Source organism: Semicossyphus pulcher, unplaced genomic scaffold (assembly GCF_022749685.1).
Source record: "Semicossyphus pulcher isolate SPU_LCO1_2020_fin unplaced genomic scaffold, fSemPul1.0.p SCAF_19, whole genome shotgun sequence".
In the NCBI taxonomy this organism is placed as follows: Eukaryota; Metazoa; Chordata; class Actinopteri; order Labriformes; family Labridae; genus Semicossyphus; species Semicossyphus pulcher.
In genome coordinates, this window is record NW_027211692.1 from 22,618,797 (window position 1) to 22,643,713 (window position 24,917).

At 39.3% G+C, this 24,917-nt stretch overlaps 1 protein-coding gene across 1 annotated transcript; it reads right to left on the reverse strand.

Annotated features, from left to right (window-relative positions):
• Positions 1 to 585: 585 nt before the first annotated feature.
• On the reverse strand, positions 586 to 24,815 carry blmh (bleomycin hydrolase). The gene is made up of 12 exons (XM_069668559.1): positions 24,720 to 24,815; positions 22,646 to 22,843; positions 22,070 to 22,179; positions 19,921 to 20,062; positions 19,697 to 19,785; positions 19,494 to 19,586; positions 12,248 to 12,403; positions 11,977 to 12,135; positions 11,809 to 11,876; positions 10,783 to 10,900; positions 10,442 to 10,508; positions 586 to 892 (listed from the first exon to the last, which is right to left on the reverse strand). The coding sequence occupies exons 1-12, from the start codon at positions 24,727 to 24,729 to the stop codon at positions 744 to 746; spliced, it is 1,359 nt and encodes a 452-aa protein (XP_069524660.1). The 5' UTR covers positions 24,730 to 24,815; the 3' UTR covers positions 586 to 743.
• Positions 24,816 to 24,917: the final 102 nt, after the last annotated feature.

Consider the following 24,917-nt stretch of genomic DNA (forward strand, 5'->3'; position numbering starts at 1 on the left):
AGAGTTTGAATGATTAGAGCCTGTGCAGGAAATGTTTGGATTTTCACCTTGCATGGCAACATAACTGTTTCATAGAATTCTGTGGAAGTTTCCTGCTTTTAACATTCCTAGATAAGCAATCAGGCGGGATACAGACAGAAGATATGAATATAAATACATATATTCATGCACATACACATATATACTTATGCTGATTTCCTGTTTTACAATGTTGGAAGATGTTGTGTTAGAAATTCTGTTATTCGAAAAACAGTTTATCATAACTCTTTTGCTTATGTGCAACAGGTTAGCCTGGTTGAAGGGAGTTTAGCCTGAATTTCAATCATATATAAAAATATACAAATAAAAATCACAAACAAGTGTGCTACCTCTTAACAACATAGTACATAGTACAACATACAGTTGTACTCTTAAATCTTCTGCCTATTAATAAATGCAATAAACCCACTTCAACCTTAAATGCTTTAGCCAGATTCAGTGCCTGATATTAAATTCAGCATCCAAGAAAACAAAAATTCAAACAGAAGTCTTGTGGCACTGTAGACGTACACTGTCTGTAAAAATAAGTACAGAAGACACAAGCAGTCCAGTAAAAAAGAAAACAAAATCTTTATTATTTTGTCTAGAAGAACAGGCTTGTTTGGAAGGATGTGTAGGGTAATATTTGGAGAAGTAAAAGCAGCCAAGGAGTAGGGCGGAGTCGAATAGACCAGAAGTTGGGGCTGAAACCTGGATTTTTGTAGTTATGCCAGGGCTCCCATAGGGTCCCAGGCAGGAAGTACAATTGGCTCCTGTTGCATCACTTCAAGGATGTCAGGGGTCAAGAACCTTTTGTCGACCACCACCTCATACACATACTCGGAGAACCAATCATCTGTCATGATCAGGTAGCCTATGGAGACACACAGGAAAGACAATAAAATTAAGGTGTGTTGTGCTTTAGTTTAATTACCCAAATGCTCATAAATGAAAAAATGGTGCAAGTACTCAAAAAAAAAACTTGGTAACTTAACTTGGTTACAAGTAGTAATGGTTTTGGATGCTCGGTCCCAGTGGTTATTGTAAAAACTACTGTATGCACAACATTTACTATTTAACCAAATGTTCCATCAAACTTCAAAGTTTTGTTTAGTTGAAAGACCACAATGATTTTTTTTAAAGAATATCAAAAGATTTGCTTCTTGCCAATGCTTGCAACCTGCTCTGACCCTGCTGAATGCTACTTGTAACTGTAATTCAAAGTGTTGGATTCACTCCGAGACAGAAACTTGTCCAACCTAAGGACAAAACACCAAGACATAAGCAGAGAAATGTAGCATTTGCAGTACAATTCAACGAGGAATGCTCAGACCTGTACATTGGGCAATCAAAACAACCCATTCACAAACTCATGGCCCAACATTGGAGAGCCCAACATTAACTTCTCGGCAAGGGAGGCCAGAGAAGACCAAAAACACGATGAAATACACAGAAAGATTATTTTTTGGTAATTTACAGGCCTCTTACTTTAAAAAAAACTCATCCTAGGAGATTTATCCAATCAAGCTGATACCTGGAAGTTCATGCAACAATAATTGAGGATGAAAAGTTGTTGGTTGGTTTGTTATTTCATCAAACGGCATAACACTGGAAATTTTAATGTGTCGACATAGAAAAGGAAGTTGTAACCCTGTTGATACAGGGGCAATTCTGCCCTTAATTTTACACGAGAGTCTCAGACTGAACACATCTACAATTTAGACTGTATAATAATGGAAGTAGCCACTATGACTTCACCAATTGGTATGTCGAGTGCCTTTTACAAGCCTCAAGTTCAAGATTTTTGCTGCCCCCATGTTGGTTTTCTGGACCACTGGAAGAGAAAGCATTGGCTGAATGACCATACCGAGTCACTTAAAATAAGTAGTCCTTTTAAAACTATGAACCCCAGTTGGGCTGCACAATTAATCAAATATTAATCCCGATAATGATTTTGGGCTTCTCAAGATTTAATAGAGATTAATTGATTGACAGTGATATTCAAGTTTTAAAATGCGTGCTCCGCCAGTAGACAACCATGTTGCATATCAAATCATCCTTGAACCAACAACCATTCCCTCAGGAGACGATGGAGAGGTTTTGGCTTCAGTTTTGGGGAACCTGGCATGTTACGTCAGGACTGCCTACCTTGCAGTGACAGTTAAGAGTGGAAGAGACAACAGAGACCTGTGTTTTGGGTTGAACGAGTGACCATGTTAACTGGTGACTTTCAGCTCTATGCGTCTGTGGTTGTTGTAATTACAGCGGTTGAAAAGGCCTGTTTGTCGTTTTTCATTATGAGCTCAAAATAAACTTATCCTTTACGTCTTTTAAGTGTTGTTTGTGCGTTGGTAGCCTACATGCACAGTTGCGCAGGAGGAGATCAGGTGACTCGTTAAACTGAAACATCGGTCCCCCAAAAACCGATCGTCATCGGCTTTTTGGAGGTATTTCGGGTTTAGGGCAAGTGATGTCAAGTAAGAAAAATGAAGAGTGCATAAAACCTGTGTGTGTGCCGCAAAACGCATTTGCAGTATCACAGACTAGGTGTCTGGTGCGACTTTCGTGGAAAAAAATCACAAGCGGTGCCCAGTTAGTGATGCGTTTTCCATCACACAGCAGTGGTCGGTCTGCCAGAGAGGGTATGCGACTGCTTTTCCGGTCTCTGCAAGTGTTACAAGTAAACAGTAATCTACTATGGCTGTAGAAACGAAGAAAAGATCGATGACGACAGATACAACTTAAAAAATAAGTGAAAATCCAAAGAAAAAGAAACAAATTGACACTCAGATGAAGGCAAACAGTCTAAAAAGTAAAGGGACTGTCAACGAGGAAAATCAAGAGTTACAACTGGAGCCAACAAGCGTGTACCCGCAATTACCGTTAATCGCCATAGGTGCCGCCAAAGAGAACGAAACTGAGATTTTCGAGATTGACACTTTAAACTTAAGAACTCCTTGACATTCTGCCCTGCCTCACTCACTTCTGTAATAATGAATAAATCTGAATTAACCATTACGATATCATATATTCTGTAGGTCATTTATTGCCATGGCAAAGTTTCACATACACTCACTGGCCACTTAGTAGGTACACCAGTAAAATCTAATGTAATACACCATTTCAGCCATAAGATTTGGTTTTATATACATTTTCAGTACACATGCACGCACACAGTTTTACTAAGCCTAAATCTATCCAAGTTACACATATGTCCAGTCTGAAGTGAAAGAAAAAGGGAAAAAAAGGATTGTAATATTCATGAGTTATACTTTTCTATCGTCTTTCAGTTGGTTAGAAAATGACTCAAGGCGGCAATCTCAGATCGCTTGCAGGACTCGATTGCACTTTTGACAGCTCTGGGAGCTTAGACTGGAGTTGAGGCGGCTGAAATTCAAACTTTAGAATATGTCATGAAGTAATTTTAAGTCAAAAGTTGCGGAAATTGGCATCACAATAATATTATCTTAACAAACAATCCATTTTACTTAACAAGCTTGACATAAAATGACATGTGTGCTCATACTTACAGGAATATTGTTCTATTAGTGAACTATTAGATGCTGACTTCACATTGCTAACAATCTGCTGCTTCAATACTGCACACTGACAAGCTACAGCAACCTCAAAGGGCCAGAACTTAAACTCAGAAATGCAATGGGTATAAAAATACAGCCACCGCTAGACATTAAGTGCAGGTGACGGCATACCCAATCATACCGCACAGCTTATCCTTCCAGCAGTCACGTTTCAAACAAAAATTTGCACCTAGGTTTACGTAGGCGAGTGAGAGACTAAAATACAGTTAAAATTTTCCAGGACAACATAGATAATTCCAGGATAGTTGGTCATTTAAATCAATTTCCAGGTGTTTCCATGACTGGAAAACTAGTCTCTAAATTTTCAGGTTTTCCAGACCGTGTGGGAACCCTGCCTACCAGGCTTGGGCTAAAGCATTCTCTACCTTGCTAGACATTTGATGCTTCTTAGTTGGAAGAAGGTTACTGAATAATAAAGCGGAACTGTGGCGCAGTTATTCTGCCTTGACATTTTGTATAAAGGTATGGAGGCACAATGGTGGGGCGAGGTGGAAATTCCACCGGTGTTTGCAGTGTAGGTAGTAACAGAGGCAAAAACACATCTATGTAAACGGAGGGAGCCGGAAATGACAGAACACCGCTTACACAACCCCCCTGTCCTGTTCTTGTTTTGCTCCTGCAACACCAGCCGGCTGTGTAAAATCACACACTTGGGCAGCAGTATGGCGGAATTGTTTGGTCCAGTGTACAAGTACAAATGCAGTGTTTGAAGGGCTCTTTATTTAGAACAATTACCTTGTAAAAAAAAAAAGAAAAAGGTTCTGTCATTAAAATAGTCCTGTGACAAACAATTCCCGGTCTCTTAGTGAGAGTGTGCAGCCTTAAAATACAGTATGTGTTTTCTTAAATAGCATGACTTGAGGAAAAAATACCAGTCAATCCATTAAAAGAAAGAAATCCTAAATCACAAACAATCATTTTAGAGATAAATATTGTATTGAAGATTCAATTTTGTCCATATTTAAACCATTTATTAAACCGAGGAGTTACAACAATTCAACGGAATGGTCAAACATAATTTGTCATTGCATGCACAATTTAATTGCTTTCAAGTGCTCTATTTCATACAAAATTATTGTTTCAAAAGGACAGAAGGGTGGAGGAAGGGACCCCCACCCCTCATGGTTTTCACTTTCCCACCCTGCAGTGCAGAATGTATTCAACACTTCTGCTATCACCTCTAAACGCCCACTCTGATAAAACCAAACAATGCCTGTCTCTCTCTCTGCAAATGTGTATGTAGTCATTTAAAGGTCAACATGGCTGAATCTGGGGTGGTTATGAAAGTGTACCGTGAACTTCCCATTTTGGGATAACCTAATCTCTTTTTGGATGAGAATGTGCTGTTGCCCATGCTGAAATGATTAATTAAAATGAACAATGTCTGTGTGTGTGTTTGGGTGGGAGTCCTCTTCTTAAATAACAAGGATTAAAAGACATGTGAAACAAGAGTAAGTCAAACTAAACTGGGTACTAAACGGACACATATGGGAAGCTGGACCAGAACTTGCAACCACATCTTGGAGTGTATAAAAGTTATTTTACTCTTATTCCCTAATGTAACCTCCATCTTTCTCCCTTACCCTCCCTCTCCCCATCTCTTCTTTTCCTGTCCTCATGTTTTTTAAAATTAGACAAATGAGAGCATCCCTCCTACTGTCTAGATGACTTATCGAAGACGTCAGGATAACCGCAAGAACGTGCCACAGTTCAAAACAATGTACAAGGGATGGCGTGTCTATTGTGTATATGTTTTCTTCTAACTACGCAAATCTTAAATGGCACAGTGCCTGGTTCTCACTGTGGTGTCCGTGTGTGTGTTGATGTGAGCTTCCTGGAACCGGCGTGTTGGGTGGCATGTTTTTTATGCGTGTGTGTGCGTGTGTGAATGAGAGTTGGGTGTCTATTTGTTTTGAGGGATAGGCTTACTGTCCTGTCTCACAACAGATGGATGTACTGTCGGATACAAGGGTATTTAGAGCCATCTTGCTTTCCAACTTAAACAGCATTTCACTACATGGGACTATCACTGGCAAACATGAATCATGATGTTTGTATACATTTTGTTAAAAAGAACGTAAATGGACAATGATATGGACATATACAGCATAAAATATGATTTTTTTCATTTTCAACATCAAATACATTTTAAACGTAAATATACAGCTAAATACAAATAACTAGAATCAGTCTGCAGCCATGCTAGTTGCTCTGTCAGACTGTAATTACGCACTTCAGCTTAAAGCTAAAGTCACTGCAAATAAATAAATACACATGGTTAAAATACCACAACTAGCCAAGATGCTATTTTCACCGTTCTCGGTAGGTGTGAAAAAAGGTTTCCAAAAAATACATTAAAAAAAACCAACCCTACAAACAAACATGATAGGTTGTAATGAGATCATCAATGTATTTCACTTCACCTGTCAGTGGTTGGGATATGTTAGGCAGCAAGAACATTTTATCCTCGAGGTTCATGTGTAAAGTTGTAGGTAAATGGACTGTACTTATATAGCGCTTTTCTTGTCTTTGCGACACACACTTTCATACACTTATGGCAGAGGCTGCTATGGAAAGTGCCCAACTGTCAATCAGTTATCACATTCATACACGTTGGCTATGCCACCAATGCCACCAATTTGGGGTTCAGTGTCTTGCCCAAGGACACTTCGACATGGGGCTGGGGATCGAACCTCCGACCTTCTGATTGAAGGACGACTCTACCACTAAGCCACAGTCGCCCCTGAAGGAAAAATGTAAGTGCAAGGATGTGAGCGACTTTGACAAATTGTGATGGCTAGACAACTGGGTGAGAGCATCTCTAAAACTGCAGCTCTTGTGGGGTGTTCCAGTATGCAGTGGTCAGCACCTACCAAAAGTGGTCCAAGGAAGGAAAACCAGTCAACCATAGACAGGGTCATGTGTGGCCGAGGCACATTGATGTGCATGGGGAGCGAAGGTTGGCCTGTGTGGTCCGATCTCAGGGATCTTAGCTCAAATAGCTGAAAAAGTTCATGCTGGTCCTGATGAGGTGTAAGAACACACAGTACATCACGGTTTGTTTTGTATGGGGCTGTGTAGCTGCAGATTGGTCAGGGTGCCCATGCTGACCCCTGTCCACCGTGGAAAGTGCCTACAATGGGCACGTGTGCATCAGAACTGGACCACTTAGCAAATGTGGATTGCCGGGTCCCTGTGTGTCGCTTAACTGGGGAACACCTGGTACCAGGATGCACTACGGGAAGAAGGGAAGCCAGCAGAGGCAGTGTGATGCTTTGGGTGATGTTCTGCTGGGAAACCTTGGGTCCTGCCATGTAGATTTAACTTTTACTGTATAACTATTGTAATATTGTTTTTCAGGCACCGTCTCTTTTGCATTAACCTATACACTTTATATTTTTACTTATATTTGAGGGTTTTTTTGTATTTCTCTCATTTGTACTGTATTTTTGAAGCTATCTGGCACTACACTTTCCTTCTAGATTTAAAAGTTTTATCTTATCTTATCCTGACACGTACCACCTACCTAAACATTGTTTCTGACCAAGTACTACCCTTCATGGAAACAATATTCCCCAATGACAGTTGCTTCATTCAGCAAGATAATGTGCTCTGCCACACTGCAAAAACAGTTCAGGAATGGTTTGAGGAATACGACCGAGAGTTCAAGGTGTTGACTTGGCCTCCAAATTCCCCAGATCTCAATTAAACCAAGCATCTGTGGGATGTGCTGGACATACAAGTCCGATCCATGGAGGCCCCGGCTCGCAACTTACAGGACAAAAAAGATCTGCTTCTAAACTACCAAAGTGCTACGTGTCAAAGTGAAATTCTAATTCTAATAAGTGAAATGATAATATGTTAAATAGTTGATGTGACATTTCCCTCAAATGTTGATCTCCCAGTACAACAAAAACTCAATAGATCACCAATATGGACACTGAATGTTTCTGAACCTAAGTGGTGGAATGAATGACTGATGTTCCCAAAGCCTCCCAAAGCTTAATAGAGGACACACAGGAAAATAACTATCAATCAATCTATGGTACAACAAGTGGTTTTAAGACTGTGATCCTTCTGTAGTTTGGTATATTTCTGCATAGAAACAAAAACAAATAGATATGCAACTTTGGTTTAGGTGCAAAATAGATTAGAAGTATACTAAAAAGCAAAAAAAGCTTCTCTTCCCAAGAATGTTATAACTATCAATCAATCTATGGTACAACAAGTGGTTTTAAGACTGTGATCCTTCTGTAGTTTGGTATGTTTCTGCATAGAAACAAAAACAAATAGATATGCAACTTTGGTTTAGGTGCAAAATAGATTAGAAGCATACTTAAAAGCAAAAAAAGCTTCTCTTCCCAAAAATGTTATGTCCCCTTCCAGGGACTTGCTCATCCCCATTATCATCTTCTTGTATTTATTCAATAGAATCATGTTAGTAGAAATAATTATACCTATGTTCCTATGTTAATAAAAAGAAGTTCTCCTCAGGCATATATGCCATCAAATTGGAAATAAAGCCTGGTCTAAAGCCTGAAAAAAAATCTACCTGTACTATGCATCCATTTCTGCATCATCTCTCCAATTTTTTTTCTGCATGATGTCCTCTCTTGAGCCTTTGTAAAGCAAACAAAGCCCCAGATTCCCAAAGGAATTCCACTTCTTGAACTTTTGTTCTCAAACACTGTATTAATCTGGCTGTGGACAGGCTGGGAGCACTGGCTTGCCCATCTGCTTGTGTTTACGGAATAAGATATGCATAAAATACATCTGATTTGATTGAGGTCTTTTCACATGTTTTCCCGACATTCATTATTCGGACATCAGTGTGTGTTACTCTGTGTGTACAAGCCGTACTGTATGTGTGTTGCCAGACATATCTGAAAGATTCTCCTAAAATTTGCAGTGGAATGTCAAGCCCAGAGATGGAGAAAAGAGGCAGAGAGGGTCAGAGGAGTATGAGAAACCAAGATGAAAAGACAGGAATAACAACAGTAGACACTAAAGTTTGGGGCAGAGGTGTTAAGAACCTGCTGTGTTGTGAGGCTTGTTGCATGAAGACAAAAGGAAACCTTTCTGACTTTGTGACAACATTTTTCCAGGATGCATCAAAGTGTAAAGTAAAAAACAAAAAAACTAACAAAAAACATGGCAACTACCTGGCGATTAGCAAGCTCCTTGGGTTGCAGAGCTTTTCTCCACCTTTAATTAAACAATCGTATGAAATGATGTATGATCCTGAAAACAAAACAGGGGAGTAAACAGCACAATGCAGGGGACAAAGAAAGAAGCTAAGGGAAGCTATTGTTACTAGTGCTTGCCGCTGTCTCAGCTGACTAGTGTGTTAGTGGTTAGCTCGCCAGCTACAGCTGCAGTTGTTCACCAACAAGCCCAGTATTGAGTATTCACGATGTCCCAGAGTCTATCAACTATTTTGTTAACATTTGGAGGTTTTTCTCTGTGCTACTTTCTGACCTGTCCTATGGTTATGAAAATTTATATTTTTCTATAGCTTATTTTTCTTCATAGCTTATAATATAACTGCAACTGAATCTTGCATTTTATGAGCGCAGTCCAAATGAAACAAGATTAGGTCAAAACCTAGTATGTGGTTGACCGCTTCAGGTCAATGTGCGCTTTTGTGGAAAGGGAAGCGTGGTGTGTGTGTGTGTGTGTGTGTGTGTGTGTGTGTGTGTGTGTGTGTGTATGTGTGTGTGTATGTGTGTGTGTGTGTGTGTGTGTGTGTGTGTGTGTGTGTGTGTGTGTGTGTGTGTGTGTGTGTGACGGCTGCGAGACGTGTTCATTTTCATTTAAAATGCATGAAAACAGATGAGAGTATTCGCGCTGCTGGCGTGACACGCGCGTATCTCGCATGACACGCGCATATCTCGCATGACACGCGCGTATCTGGAAGTCTTACTCCTCTCGTTTGCACACAATGCTTTTATTTTGAAGTGTTTCCCGAACCATTGTTGTTGTAATTTGTTTGACTTTATTTGTAACTTTTCCAGGAAGTTATTTGATCGATAAAGTCAATGACCCGAAAGTACCCCTGGATATGCGCGTTGTGGAGGACAGCGGATGAGCAGCGGAGGAGCAGCCCCGCCTACTCTCTATGGTTTTGAAAGTACTGTCACTCACTCACTCTGTCACATACAGACCCATGTGTAGGGCTGACCCCGGCGGTCAGTCAACAATAAAGGCCACTGCGTTTATGCGTATGTTTGTGAGTCTGTGAGTAGATGTGTTTATGCCCCTCCTTTTATATGAATTCAGGCAGAAAGTGAAAGGCAGACTGACAACACCTTCTGAACTGCACAGAAAACCCACCATATGTCCCGACGGAATGGCAGGAAGATGAAATTAGATTCTCATTGTCCAGATTGCACATGAACATTCCATGTGTAAGGGAGTAACGTAGGATCTCATTGTAAATGTGTTTATGAGGACAGCAATGTTGTATACTACTGTTACCAGTATTCTCAGTTGGCCTCACCTACTTTTACTGTCCTCCTCTGGTCCACTGAAATAATATCCAATCTGCCGTCTGCTGTCTGCCTGAATGCACCTGAATGCCATTCTCAATCACACTGTGGCATGTTTAGTTTAGCTAAAGCAAAGATGACAGAATCATCATGTTAAATAATACTGATTTCAATATTGACCACACTAATTGTGAATTGGAATACAAGTTTCGCCATAATGTATTTTGCTGCTTATTCATTTTAGACTACATGAAAATGTGCATATTACATTTAAAGAAACAAAATCACAGACCAAATGACAAGACTGGAAGAAGTAAGAGTTTACTAGTGTGTTACCTTTGTTCCCACGGTCATCTCCCCACGAGTTTTCCACCCTCCACTTCTCATAGCCTTCTTTCCCATCCTGAAAAAGAGAAATAGAAAACATGATGGAGAGATAAGAATGAGAAGTTCAGACAAGAGGAAGGAGAGTGTCCTCACAGCTGGGGTTACTTACAACAGGGGAAATTGACATCACTATGAAAACTGCAGCCGATTAAAGCAGCATAAACATACAGCAAGGCTTTGATACATTAAACCCTGGAAAACTCTGAACCTGCGTATTCCTGTTTGTTTGCTTGTATATGTACTGTATATGAACTGCCCCACACCTGAACTGCGTGTTTGTGTAAGCATACCTTGTCTGTGACAGCAGTGAGGATCATGGCATGGGTCATGAGAGAGTCTCCATATATCAGTCGCTCTGCCTTAGAGAGGTTCTTCACAGAAACACCAAACACAAGCTCATGGTTGAACCTGTGTGCACACACAAACAAATCACATTGCCTTCCAACTCAGTTTTCATTAAACCTACTCATCATTTGAGGGATTTTTTCCATATCATATCCCTACAATCAAAATATATCTGTTTTCCTACAGACAGTGGAAGAGTTTAATGACCCTACAAAGGCCAAATGTCTTGGATTCTTCATGTGCTACAAGACTGCTTTTTCATTCCTTTCTTGAGCATGACTATAGAAAAGAGGCTACATTAAGCGGCAGCTGCTTTCCAATTATGATCTACTGGCACCAGAAAAGGTCTGTCTGGTAGATGAGTCTCAACAGGGATGGTTCCAGACTAACGGCACCATGCTGCTTTGGTCCAGTGTGCAAATTAAAGCCTGGCGCCTGCAACTCAGACAGAAATGCTTCGGCACCTGAAGGGCAAAGATAAGCAACTTTTTCCTTGTGAAGAGACTGACACCTCACGAAGGCAGATGAAGTCAGCTCTTGCTATGTGAACCTTGCAGTACTGGCACAGACAAGACTTGGAAACCAGACTGAAGTGGGTTGTCTAGTAAAAATATTTGAAAGAATAAATTATAAAGTATCTTGTAGATTATTAATTTATGATTTTTTAGTTCTACTTCATTTTAAAAAGGAAAAGCCTTTGGATGAGAGGTGAAACATCTTCAAGAACAATCAAATTCAGATTAAGAAAAAAAAAAGATAAACTGGGTATCCAATTATACTTTTACAGTCATTAATATACTTGGTCCCCAAGTAAAGTGAATGTGTAGGTAACCCTGAATCCACATAATCCCAATGATGCCTTACTTCATCCATGGTAGCCATGTTTTATACTTTATTTTTATTTCCATTACAACATAATAATTTTAAAGAGAATACTACAAACATGTTAGATGTCTGGAAATTATACTCACACATTCAAGTCATTAATACCCAGCTTGCCATGGAAATGTTTCCCGACATCACACCCAAACCACACTGCCTAAGGAAAAAAAGGAGGCATATTCAGATTATAAACTTTAAATATGCAGACACACTCAAATGTTATTGTCTCCACAGTTTTGCCGTAAGCCCAAACTTACCTCTCCTTCCTTGATGGACTCAGCAGCAGCCTTTTTAAGCAGCTGGATTTGCTGATTGTTATACTGAGTGCTGCGGCCACCAACCATGTTACCTAGAAACTCTACAGTGTACAGCTTCCCATAAGGGTTTTGGGGTCGAGGGTCGTTCACAAGGCAGACCTGGAAAAAAGAAAATACTTACAATTTGATCTCAAAAAAAGTTTCTCACACTCTGTGGGTATTCAAACAGCAAGTTACATGGCATTTCTAATGTGTTTAAGGGCTCACACACTTTGTCCTGAATGTTGTATAAGGGTTTGACATGCTCTCTGTAGAACTCCTGAGGAGTGAGGGGTCCCATGCGATGGAAGTTCTTGTCCTTGTCTCTGTACTCCCAACAGATGGTCTCAGGAGGGCTGCCTAGACAAACGCTGGCCACACGGAACACCTGCACAGCATGCACAGTGAAGACTTAAACATTTTTTTTAAACTGTATGACATGCAAGCCAAATGTGTTAAACTCATATTTAACAGTCAAAGTAAATCGTTGAGAATTGCTCAATAACCAAAATTAATTGAACAAAGGGTATCTTTTAAAATAGGCCAGATGTGCAGTGTTAACATACTGTTACAACAGATTGGGGCTGAAATGCATATAACTGATGTAAACAGAGCACTCTCGTGCCTTTAGATTTTTAATGTGCTCTCTTTTAACATATCCAATCCCGTGTTTGTCTTTGCATACACTCATCTGTCATTTCTGGGCCTCTCTCAACTTTCTCCCCATTTCCCCCTTCTTTTCCTCTCCACAATGCAACCCTCCCTTCCATCTTTTTCATATCCCTCCATTTCCCATATAACACACCACACCCTTTCCCCTTCTCTCCATGTGGCTTCCTGTGGTGCTGAAGTTCAGACTGGGTTCCTGTGTGCTAAATTTGGTTGTTTAGGCTGTCTGTCAATCTGACCCTTCTAACTTCTGATAGTTTTTTCAGGAATTCCCCACTTTTGCTTTTCACCTCTCCCATCCGCAGTGCACGCCCGGGACTCAGCAGATGCTTTTCCTATCAAAAGTGATTAAGAAGGTCCTGAGAAATTAAGATGCAGCGCAGCCCCTTGTTGGTGACTCACAAAAGACAAAATAGCCAGTGATAAACTTTTTGCCAAAAGTTAAATGCAGAAGTACAGTGAGTTATAACACAGTGTACACTTCAGTTAAGTATTCATCGAAATGTGTCAATTAATGGTGAAACATCACAATCTCACTGCTTCAATTATAGATGTCAGGTTTGTTCAAAATAGACTACAACAGTCTTTTGTTTTTTTGTTACTACAGATACCTAGACAAATATAAATAAGCTGTATTTTGAGCTGACACAGATTGTATTTGGCTCTGTCTGGAAAAATATAACAGCAACTTTCTCACGCTAAGGCAATACATATTGAATGCCAATTCATAAAGATGACATTCATGGTATCTGGTTTGTAGAAACTAAGGCACTGAGCCCGGTATTCTCATCCCACACATTTCCAGGCACATGCTAGCACAGAAACAAACACAAAAAATGCATGAATTCAGATTAGGCTTACACAAACAAGCAATCCCCGGCTTCATGACAGAAAAGAGTACAGTCACAAAAATACAGACACACACAAAAATACACATGTGCCGAGTCAACAAAGGCATCTGTTCAACTCCTCATCCCCCTACACCATTTTCTTCCTAATTCGATGACTTTGTTTAGACTTCCCTGCGGGCAAAACGACAGACCAAGGAGTCTTTCCTCTTGTCTGATCCGTGTTTTCCAAGATGCCACAGCACCTTGACCCCTACTGTTTTCGTCTCTCTTTTCCAAGAATAACTACACAGTTTCTTTAAACTTTTGCACTCACTTTACAGTTCTTCTTTCACATGCCCTAAACCTTCTGTATGCACCTCCCTAAATGCCAGTTCAGCCTTGCAACAACTAATCGTTCCCTGTCAAGATAAATAAAGTAGGTGTGAGGAAAAGACAGACGGCGAGACCTTATTCAGAGAACAGCAACCGTGACATCAGAGAAGGATCAATATTGAAACACCTGCTGACTCAATGACAGATATACATAACTGACAGAGAAAGAAGGAGACATGTGGGAAAAAGGTTAGAGGGATACAGAGGGGTGGAGCGAAAAGAGAGGCTGAGAAAAACTTTTAAATAAGAAATTACGGAAACAAACTGAGTGCAAATTGATTCATTGGTTGTATTTGACAAACATATCCGACTGTAACACTTGTCACAAATTAATTGAATAATTGAAATCAGTTTGTTTTGCTTGACACATTACAAAGAACAGGGGGTGTAAATGTAATCAGGAACAGTGATTAAACTTTCAGTCAGCAAATTAAGGGGAGACTTCACCTTTGTCATCACACCTAACCTGTTTCACAAAGCATCTACTATAAGTGATTCTGATTAAATTTGTCAAGTAATTCTCTTTTAAACTCATCAGTCTCTAGCAGAAGGTCCACCTCATGTCAGCCTCAATTCTGTGACACAGCGCATTGCGTGTCTTGTGATAAACAATATGATGACTGACTGCATGCTATTAGGGCTAACTGTACCTAATGTTTGATAGCCTCTGGGCTCCAGTGTTGACTTGCTGGCATCCCTCTGCATTGTTTAAAGTGAACCAAACAAACAAACCACCTAGAGTTAAGAGTGATAGTAACACATGTAGTAAGCAGTCCCGGCCAAAGGCAACACACAACAGTATATTTGGATATATTGGTAATCTTGGACACATCAGTTTCCAAGACGATGGTAGTGCTGGGCTACCCGAGTAAAGCCTTCCTTTTTCCTGGACTATCTGTGTGGTCCACAGAAGCACTAACACAGTAAACGTATTCCTTACAGCACTTCAATTCTAAAACAACGAACACTACATAAACTCAGTGCCTTTTGTATTTTTCATATTTCAGCACATAAATGTGGTGATTAAATTAGAGAATTAAATGTTCATGAAATAATTTTTACTGTCATAAAGATGACTTTAGGCTTGATAACTACCTAGACAACAATGTTGAAATAAATAATGTGGGCCAAGCCAATGAAGACATAATTAGGGTCTGCAGCTGGCTTTCATCCAGTTTAAGGCAAATTTAGTCAAATCAGGCTCCTCATTTTGCTACGCAGTCAATTTATAACTATTGTCTAAAAGCCGAACTTGTGAGTGTAAGCAAATGACACCATACAAACAGTTTGGATAAAAATGAGCGAGGTTTTGATTAAACTTCCATGTTTTGTAAACATGCAACACATGTGGTCATTGTTAAATTCTAACAATGGTGAAAAGAACTGCCTAATGTGAGTGGACATCTTTGAACGCTATTGTTGCAGCCCCTAACAATGACACATCTACAGGAAGCCACCCACATCGAACAACAAATCAACTGAGCCCATGGCCAACAGCACTGAGCCTCTCAGCAGCAGCAGGATTTTTCCTCTGTGATTTTGATGGCTGTCTCATAAATTAGTGTCTCAAGAATCACTCTCCTTGCATTCAGAGCCAAGACCAGAACCGCACATGGTGTTTCTGATTCCATGACGCAATGGAGCATTGAAAGGCTACAGTTGTGGTGTGAGGGATACCATCTGCGTGCGCTCATGTGTGTGAAGAACTGTATGTCCATGCACACTTACCAGCGAATGTCCCTTTATTTGTATTTGTGTGTGTGTGTGTGTGTGTGTGTGTGTGTGTGTGTGTGTGTGTGTGTGCATGTGCACGAGTGTGAATGTGTTGCCTACTTGTCTATGTGAGTGAGTAGAGGTACAGGGACACACACCAGATACAGAATAAAAGAAAGGACTAGCTTTGAAACCAAAACAAATCCACTCTGTTTCAATAATGCAGCGTATGGATCATGTCATCCTAATAGCCACTATAAAAACAAACTTTAATGATGCATAAGATGAGTTGGCTAATTCTAAGTGCAGGTCCAGCTTAAAATGAGGCAAGCTGCTGATGCCCAGGGTTTAACATAAACGTGATTTGCTAGGTTTTAACTAATTTGCCAGACAAGTGTTAACAAATAGAATTATATATATTAAAAAATATACAAATTAAAAACGGAAAAAATAAGGATTTAAATCAAGAACACCCCGGGTAAAGTGAGTGGAAGCAGAGATGTTGACCCTGGTTAAATGTCATGGGACTGTGTGTGGGTCTGGTGTGATGAAGACCAGGCTATAATCACATCTGCCAGGTAGTGAGGATGGACAGCATCACCTCCACACACACCAAAGTAGGACTGACACTTTGATCCGAGAAACACGTGCATACATAGATGCCAACGAACATGCAGAGAAAACCCTAGTTTCCTATTTGAAAGAGTCTAATTAAATCAACCACGTTAGACTACACATAGCCAGTAAGACACTTTCAAGTTTATTACATCCTTCCCAATATACAAAGCTAATATGTTAGCTTTCAGTAAAATTCTGTCAAAGCTGAAGTCAAATCCAACCACACTAGAATCACTGGTCATGTAGATGGTTCAAGACATCCATTTACAGTCAGTGTAATACATTTAGGTAAAGTTTGATGGTATTCTACAGTTATCTATCGAGTATTTATTTATCTTTAATTAATTTCCATGTGTTGTAGGTTAAATAGGATGGCATTCATGTTAAATTCTGAGGCTCAACTCATAATAAACACATCTAGTATTTACTACTGTACTTTAGAATTATGATACTGCACAAGATTTTCAATTCTTGGGATCAGGATCCCATGTGCATTGACTTGCTCAGTAGATAGGCTTATAAGACATGTCTTTGACCTTTGTGTTTGTGTATACAGGGAATTTTCATTATCAGTTGTTTTGTTGTTAATCAATTTAAGGAAAAAAGAAATTTGTCAGTTAGAAAATGAGGAAATATTTCTCAAATAGCATATTTTATCTGACAAATGTATTATTGAATTTAGAATGATATTCATGCAAATTTTGAAATTTAAGAAGCTGTGGCCAGCATAATTTTACTTCTCAAATAGTCATTTTATATATTTATATATCATAAAAACAACAACCGTTGTCATCCTGGCTGAAAATCTTAACATTTCTTTTCAAGTTCTCAATGTCCAGCTGTCCTCTGTGGAGTCTGTTCTATTTTAAATGTGATCTTCTTCCATCATTTTTATGTGGATCTTGATGAGAATATAAACTTTAGTACATTTAAGAACAGCTTACTGACAAATATGTTGTGCTTATTAATAATTTCATATGAAATATAACAGATTTAATAATATAGAGTAGAGTAATCTTATTGCCAATATTCATATTGTCATATATCATCATAATATCATATACATATAATAAAATAGGTTTAATTTGATTCATGACTTCATTCATTCAGATTTGAAAAAAATTAAAACGATTAATACATTTAATTTGTTGGGTTTTAGAATGATGCTGATCAAATGAACTTGCAACAATATCCTAGGAAAACTATACTGCCTTTATGCCAGTTGTTCTTGTGATATGACCGAATCATCCATTAATACTTGGCCATGGCAGAGTGGTGTTTCGCAAAACAAACCAATACCAGGTGGACAAACAAAGACACTGACAACCCTCCGCCCCTCACTCTTCATGCAGTGCGGTGGCGGCAGTCTTTAGTGTTGCACAAAATATGTTTGTGTGTTTGCGGGGGGCTGGTGATGGCTGGGCATCCATGGAGGCACTTTGAGATACAAGCGACTGTTTAAACAAGCAACCAGCCAGCAGCACAATTGAACCAAACAGCTCACAACAAAGGCTGCTTAACCAGACCCCTGTTCTGTGTGAACCATCTCAATAGGAGGCTGATTGACTGACTGGCCCCACGTACATTCAAACACATAGGAAGCGTAAATAATGCTTCAGATTCATACACGCCACAAAAAACACACACTGTAGGCACATTACTGTGTGCCACTCACATGCATGTACGAAACACGTGTTACATTCGCTTTATTGTAAAAGACCTTGTTCACATGTACATGTTCATCTTTTATTTTTTATTGTGGAGTTGAATTATCTTTACTTGTTTTTTTTAATAACTGTTCCATAAACAAGATTGCTGTCTTCTAGACAGTGGGCTGGTGATTATATCTTTTACACACTCTGTAGACCAAAATTTAAAGATTTACATGGCATGCAAGGTATCATTAAAACATAACAAAACCTGAGTATTATGATTTGTTTGAATGATATGCTTGCTGCATTTATAAAAAATAAATAAAAAAAGGCATTGTGATGCACTAGTATTACCATGTATGCTAAATAAAGCAATTCTGAAATTAAATCTTAATTGTGTAGGTATTATACTATACCACTTTTGGACAAGTCATTTTAAAGCCTTATTCATAGAAAAATAAATGTTTTGTTTGGATAGTGGGGTTACCAATTTGTTCCATTTCAAAAGCTACTAACTTTTACCTCAACCTTAGTAATAGATCTTATCACAAGACTAACTCTAGTGCTAACACTGATTACATGCTGACTTCTTTAAGGCATAATTTCAAAATAGTTTGACGTTGCCACTCTCAGTCAAGTATTATTTGATAGCCCCCTCTTCTGGTAAAAATGGAACAATGTTACAAAATTACACAAGTGTGTGTTAAGATAACATGTTTACCTTTTTTAATATATATTCAGTGGCAACATTAATGGATACACATTTACAGTCTATTGTAATTAAATACTCTCTACTCTGCATTACATTCTAAATTAGCATTTTATAATGCTTAATTTTTGTTGCCATTGTCCAAAATGTGTAAGTTTAATTATGCATGTTATTGAGGTGAAGGTTAAAAATCGTGGGGTTTTTTTATCTTCTGTATTGACATACAGCTGAAGGGCAAAATATTAGACACCTTCAAGTATAATACAGTTTAGTACAACCAGTAACCATAACCTCATAACTAAAACATATAATTAGATTAACACCTCTTTTTCACCAAAATGTGAACATTGTAAAAGTAGACTATATCAGAACAGTTGCATTAGATTACATTAGACTGAACAGGTGTAACTTGTAAAGTTGCTGCTGATTATACATCTGCATGTACCAGTGTTCCCTGTAAATAGAACTTAGACTTAGACTTAGACTTAGAACATTAGTAATTGTAACACCCACTGCAGGTAATCTTGGGACAATTTAGGGGTGAAAATGGCGCACTATTATCCCTCAGCCATTCTTCCAAAAGTTCGATTTATTGAACTAGGATCTACTTTCTCTAAAAAATCATCAAGATTAAGCTAATGACACTTAAGATGCAACTTCCAGACAATGCCCGAACATTGAGTCTTGCTCATTGTATTTTAAGGTGAAGGCGATGATGGCTAAATGGATGTTCTATATTAATGAAAACTATCTATACAGATAGGGACTTTTGGCGACTAGAACTAATCGAAAGGAACATAATTTAGTTCTGAGTTCCTAAAAAGGATCTTGGTTCCCTTACAAACTTCCTGTGTTGGGCACGTTAATGATTCTATAGGAAACATTTAGTCTCACCTCCTCTATCATGGTGTCCATAGCATCATACAGTTCAGCTTTAGTCGCATCACTGGCCACCATGTTCCTCAGTCTTAGACAGTATTCTCTCAGCTGGAAAACGGAGACAGACAAAAACAACAGTTAGCATTTACTCACCAGTTACATGGCGCACTAATATGTGAGCTTGCTTTGTTGAAAGTAATGGAACTGTCTGAACATACCTTATGGTTTAGGATGTCATTCATTCTTCGTGAGGCCTCCGAGCTGTGTGACTCTGGAAAGCATTTCTTTGGGATGACTCCATATTTTTCTGAACATAGATTAAAATATTTAGAGTATGCAACACTCATTTTCTAGACAACCAAATACCTTTGTAAAAGCACACCGCTGAGTTCCATGTGTCAAGCAATCATTTAATATTAACTTCTTCATCTTGAGTACTAACCAATGAGGTTAGCCAGCATGTCCCACTGTCCTCCGTCATTGGTTGGATTGGAGAGCAGGAACTGGACCAGGCGTCCGTCCACTGGCTCCTTCCTCTGTGCTGTCTCCACACAGGCCTGGAGGAAGTAGTAGCAACGCTCAACCTGTAAACAAAACAAAACAGAGAAATATGTTTATCACAGAAAAACTGCAAGGGGATGTACAATGTCAGTGATTGTATGTTATGAAGAAATGTACACTTGCGTAAGCTCTATTAAAATCTAAATAGTGTGTAAGGTCTTTGTTATTACTTTTGTCTTGCATGGGTCATTAGCGATATGTCAGTATCTGGCCAAACAATGATTAAAAAAAAAAAGTATTTTTTCCAGATATTCTTAATGGTGTTTAAAAAAATGTATGACGCCTTATCCTGCACTCTGGGGCAAATACTACTTCAGTGTACCATAAAGTGCTTCTCAAATTTTCCCGCATCCAAGACTTAATTTTTTTGTTTATAACTAACTGGCACACAGGACACCAGGGGTCCGTTTCAGAAAGGAGGTTCAACAAACCCCCAGTCTAACCCCGGACTGTGGTTTGACTTACTCAGTTAAAATTCGCTGGCTTTTTGGTTTCAGAACAGCTGATCAGAGTTAGTTCAATCAACTCTGAGTAGGTTCAGCCGGAGTTAAATGTGTGCACGCTGACTATAAAAAGCCAGCATTAATGGAGCCCCGATATCACGATTCACCATGGCAACGGTACACAAAAAGAGGTCCTCCTATGTCACACCAGTGGAGCTCTAAATCCTCATGCAGACGTTCAGCGAATACGAGCATGTTTTTAGAAAAATAAATTAACATGGCTGCAGCTGCAAAAGAGAGAGAAGCAGCGTGGGAAGAAACTGCTGCTTGAGTAAATGCGCAAGTTTGAACTGGTTTATTTATTTAATACTTAATCCTGACCAGAAGCTAAAATGTATATCAATTTAGGAGAAATCCAGTGGGAGAAAAACGTAAATGGAAGCAGTTAAAAATAAAATACCAGAACATGCTGAGGGTTTTATAGCCTAGAGGGAGGAGACAGAGCAAAACTCAGAGTTTCCTAAAGAAAACCTGCTCCCGACCAGGTTAGGTTCACAGACACAGTTACCATAGTCAGAGTTAAAGTTACCTCTCTTTCTGAAACGGCAAACCCGAGGTTTCCCTCATTTCAGGGTTAACAAACCCGGGGTTTTCACTAAACCCGCTTTCTGAAACGGACCCCAGCACACCTATTTGCTAGATAGTGGGTTAGAATCACATGCTCGCTACCCTTATTATTTTCCCGCCCCTCTCCTTGCTGCTCTCCTAGATTTTTAATTCCCCTGATTTTTTCCTTGACATGGTGAAATTTCAAAATCTGCTTGTCCACTATATACATGATAAATGGTATCAGCGTGTTTATGTTACATAACATACCTAATCCATATATTTGTTGATTGGGTTAGCCTGTGTTTTTGATTAGACAGGGGGTTTACACATTTCAGAATCATCGGCTTAACATCTAAGACTAGACTTCCTAAAAAAGACATATAAAGCAATCACCAACTGCCCAAACATGTGGGGAAAAAACAGAAGGCCTGAGAGAGAAAGAGACAGAGATAAAAACATTTAGCTAGGTGTCACTGTGACGTCAACCCTGGAAAAGACCTGACAACAAAACACAAAGAGGGTTTTAGGTGGACAATGATGGTAAAGTAGTAGAGCACGGTATGTTAACACAGTACCAATGCACATGCACACACAAAACACAACGTACTTACTGCAAAACAGTAAAAACATCCATTTACCAAAAGTTTACAAAACAAACAACTTAAAACTCAAAAGGCAAAAAAGAAAACAAAAAAACACCCACAACACATAGAGCCAATGATGCCCTCCACACATACAATTATCACATTAATAATTTTTAAATGTTGACTTATGTGAATAAAACAATAAAATATTGAGATTAGAAAACAATTACTACTACAGTGGAAGGAGATCAAACATATAGTAGACCCCTAGGACCATGAAGAGTGAAAAACCAAAAGGTATAACGTGTGGTAAGGCAAGGCAAGGCAAGGCAAGGCAAGTTTATTTATATAGCACATTTTCAGCAACAAGACAATTCAAGGTACCATGTCTTACCTTGTCCCAGAAAAAGAGATAGGACTGACTGAACTCAAACTCCTCTATGTTAAACTTCTTCATGAATGGAAGTCGCATGACGTTGAGGCACGAGAAGATCCAACATCTCCCTGATACAAAAAAAGAAAAACATTTTTGGAGAAATTTGTGTCTAATTTAGGACTAATATGAAAACATCAGTAGCACTTTTTGTGATCTAACAAACTTATGTGGATGCCTTCCAAAGCTTGCTGAAAGTTCTTTAGACTACCTTCCATATCTCTTTATTTCATTTTACATAGATAAATTAGTTCATAAATAAATAATGACTAGTGGTTGTTTGGTAGGGGAGTAAAATACATTTATCACTTAAGAACCCTTTGTCTACTTTGAAAGATTTTCAGCATCGGTATCTCCATATCTCTATCTATCTGCCATATCTTTATCTATCTCAATCTCTTTCTATCTATCCATATATCCATCTATGAACATACTTGATTAACCAATGCTTGGACATTACATAATGCCTTCCTTTAACCATATTTCCTCTTCCTTTGGAAGGTATCTGAACATGTAATATAATTGTTTCTTTCGTACCTGAGTTTTTCTGGTTGGTGACGGGCTTGCCCTCTGTGGGAATAGAGTGCTGGAAAATGTGCACTGTATCCTGGACAGTCTGCCGGTGCAGACAAACCTCCAGTGGATCAATGCAAGTGGATACATTCTGGGCCAACAGGTAGCGTGGCTCGGCCCGCAGCCGCTTAAGGAAGGTGGCTACCTTCTCCTGACTCAGACCTGAAAGAGCAAGAAGCAAGAGGCAAAAAAGACAGCATGAAAAGAAGTATAAAAGACAGGAAGAAGGCAATGATAGAGTTATGAACACTGGAAACTTCATATAGGAAGACTTTCACAGCTAGATGTTAAGATTACTGACTATAACTAAGAAGTGAATTTCCTGCCATCCCAATTCCCATGACTCATCTATGCACTTACATACACACTTCCCACTAAAGGTTGAGCACTTACAGACTCAGATGTCAAAATAGTGCCAGGAAAAAATCAGATCAATCTTCATAACGTAACAGCACCTTCTTAATAGAATACTACAATCTTGTTTAGTAGTGGGGCAGAGTCTATTAAGGCAGTTAAACACAAGTATGTTTCAATGTCTGATAGAGAATGAAGGACAAACTTGGAGTGGGAGATACAAACAAGGAACAAATCCAAAATGCTTTCTAGTGGTGCTATAAGTTGCCCTACGGAGCTCAGGGCTAACCAGAGCAGAGTCATTCATCTGGCTCCCTGTGTGAGAGGAACACTCTGGAAAGCTTGTCTAGTCTCCCTGGGCAGGCAGAGGAGGGGTGCAAACAAACTTTGACAGAATCAAACCTGCACTGATGTGTGATTTGCAATTATGTCAAGTAAATGAGTAGAGCAATTAAAAGACTGACAGGAACATTGCCTAGTCATGCATCCTGCATAGACTTCAACCCCCCCACCCCCCTTTCTCAGTTGTGTTCTTTTGCTTTCTTAAAGCTGAGATGCAGATTTAGTGCAACAGCCAAACTAACTAACTTCCATGACAATTTTATCAAAAGCAAATAAAAGCAGAACCAGGCCTAAGGCAGAGACTATTTCCAAAGTAGGCTTGCATGCAGTCTTATGGCAACTTAACATTCTTTTTCTTGTGGCGCAACAGTTTTATTTCTGTTCAGTCAGTAATGTAGTTGGTCAAGTCATTCAACAAGTCGGAGACTGACTGATGAGCACAGACATCACAGTGTTGTTCTATGACGAGGGGCCAAGCACAGGCAGCCAGGGTAAATTTACACATCAGTGGTTATATAATTGGCTTTATATTAGCTAAGCACTTCACCATGCCCATAATTGCTCCATGTGGCTGGATGACAGTTGGCCTGAAGCCTTACAGTGGAGCAAATGACAAAAACGTAGTCCAAAAGGTCAGACTACGATGACACTATCACCGTCCTTATTCTAATTTTTACTCGACACATATAGGTAAACTGATAAAATACACAGTATTAACACATGTCTTAGAAATAACCATCTGCCTAAACCTTTGCCTTTTAAAAAAAAAGTGCTATGAAACCTAAGGTTAATTGAAACAATCCTACTCAACTGACTTAGCTAGCTAAAGCTGAACTTTATTAGCATTGCTAAACCTATATAAAGAGTGGTGTAACATAGTTGAAAGTGTTTTGGGGGGATTAGACGGTATTCCCTAACGAAAGACACATTGAAATGAATCGCATCCATTATAAAGATTTTGACAGCTCCTGGCATTTCCATTCTCCTTTCATGCTCCATTCATGACTAGCTAACGTTAGCTGCAGAAGCTAACATTTCCGGATCCTGATGCCGACACCAGCTTTAACGACTAAAGGTCTATAGCTGTATTTGTCTAATTTTTTGGTTGTCGGTACCTTCCTCTCAATCTATCAACATTCCTGTCAACGTTACTTGCAGAGTAAACGACGGCAAAGTCTTGCTAGCAAGCTGCCCCTTAACGCAATTAATGCTAACTTAGCAAGTGGATGTTAGCTTCCTTAGCTGTCATCCTGCAGCTGTTAAATACAGTTTGCGCTAAAGCTACCGGCGACCCAGACCATGGCTGAAATAGCAGAAGGTGGATAAGTGGCACTAAACCTACCAGTTGCCATGATTTCGTGGAGCTTGAAGTGCGTTTTCTGTTTTCCTGAAAAGTCGCCGGCTCTTTGTTTATTTCATTCACCAACAGTCAGGCAGTGGCTGCGCAAAGGGTACGCTCGTTTAGTTCCTCGTGGTCTTTTGACGTGGCGGCTGGGCGGAGTACGCGATAAATTAGAAGACACCCCCATTACACATCCAG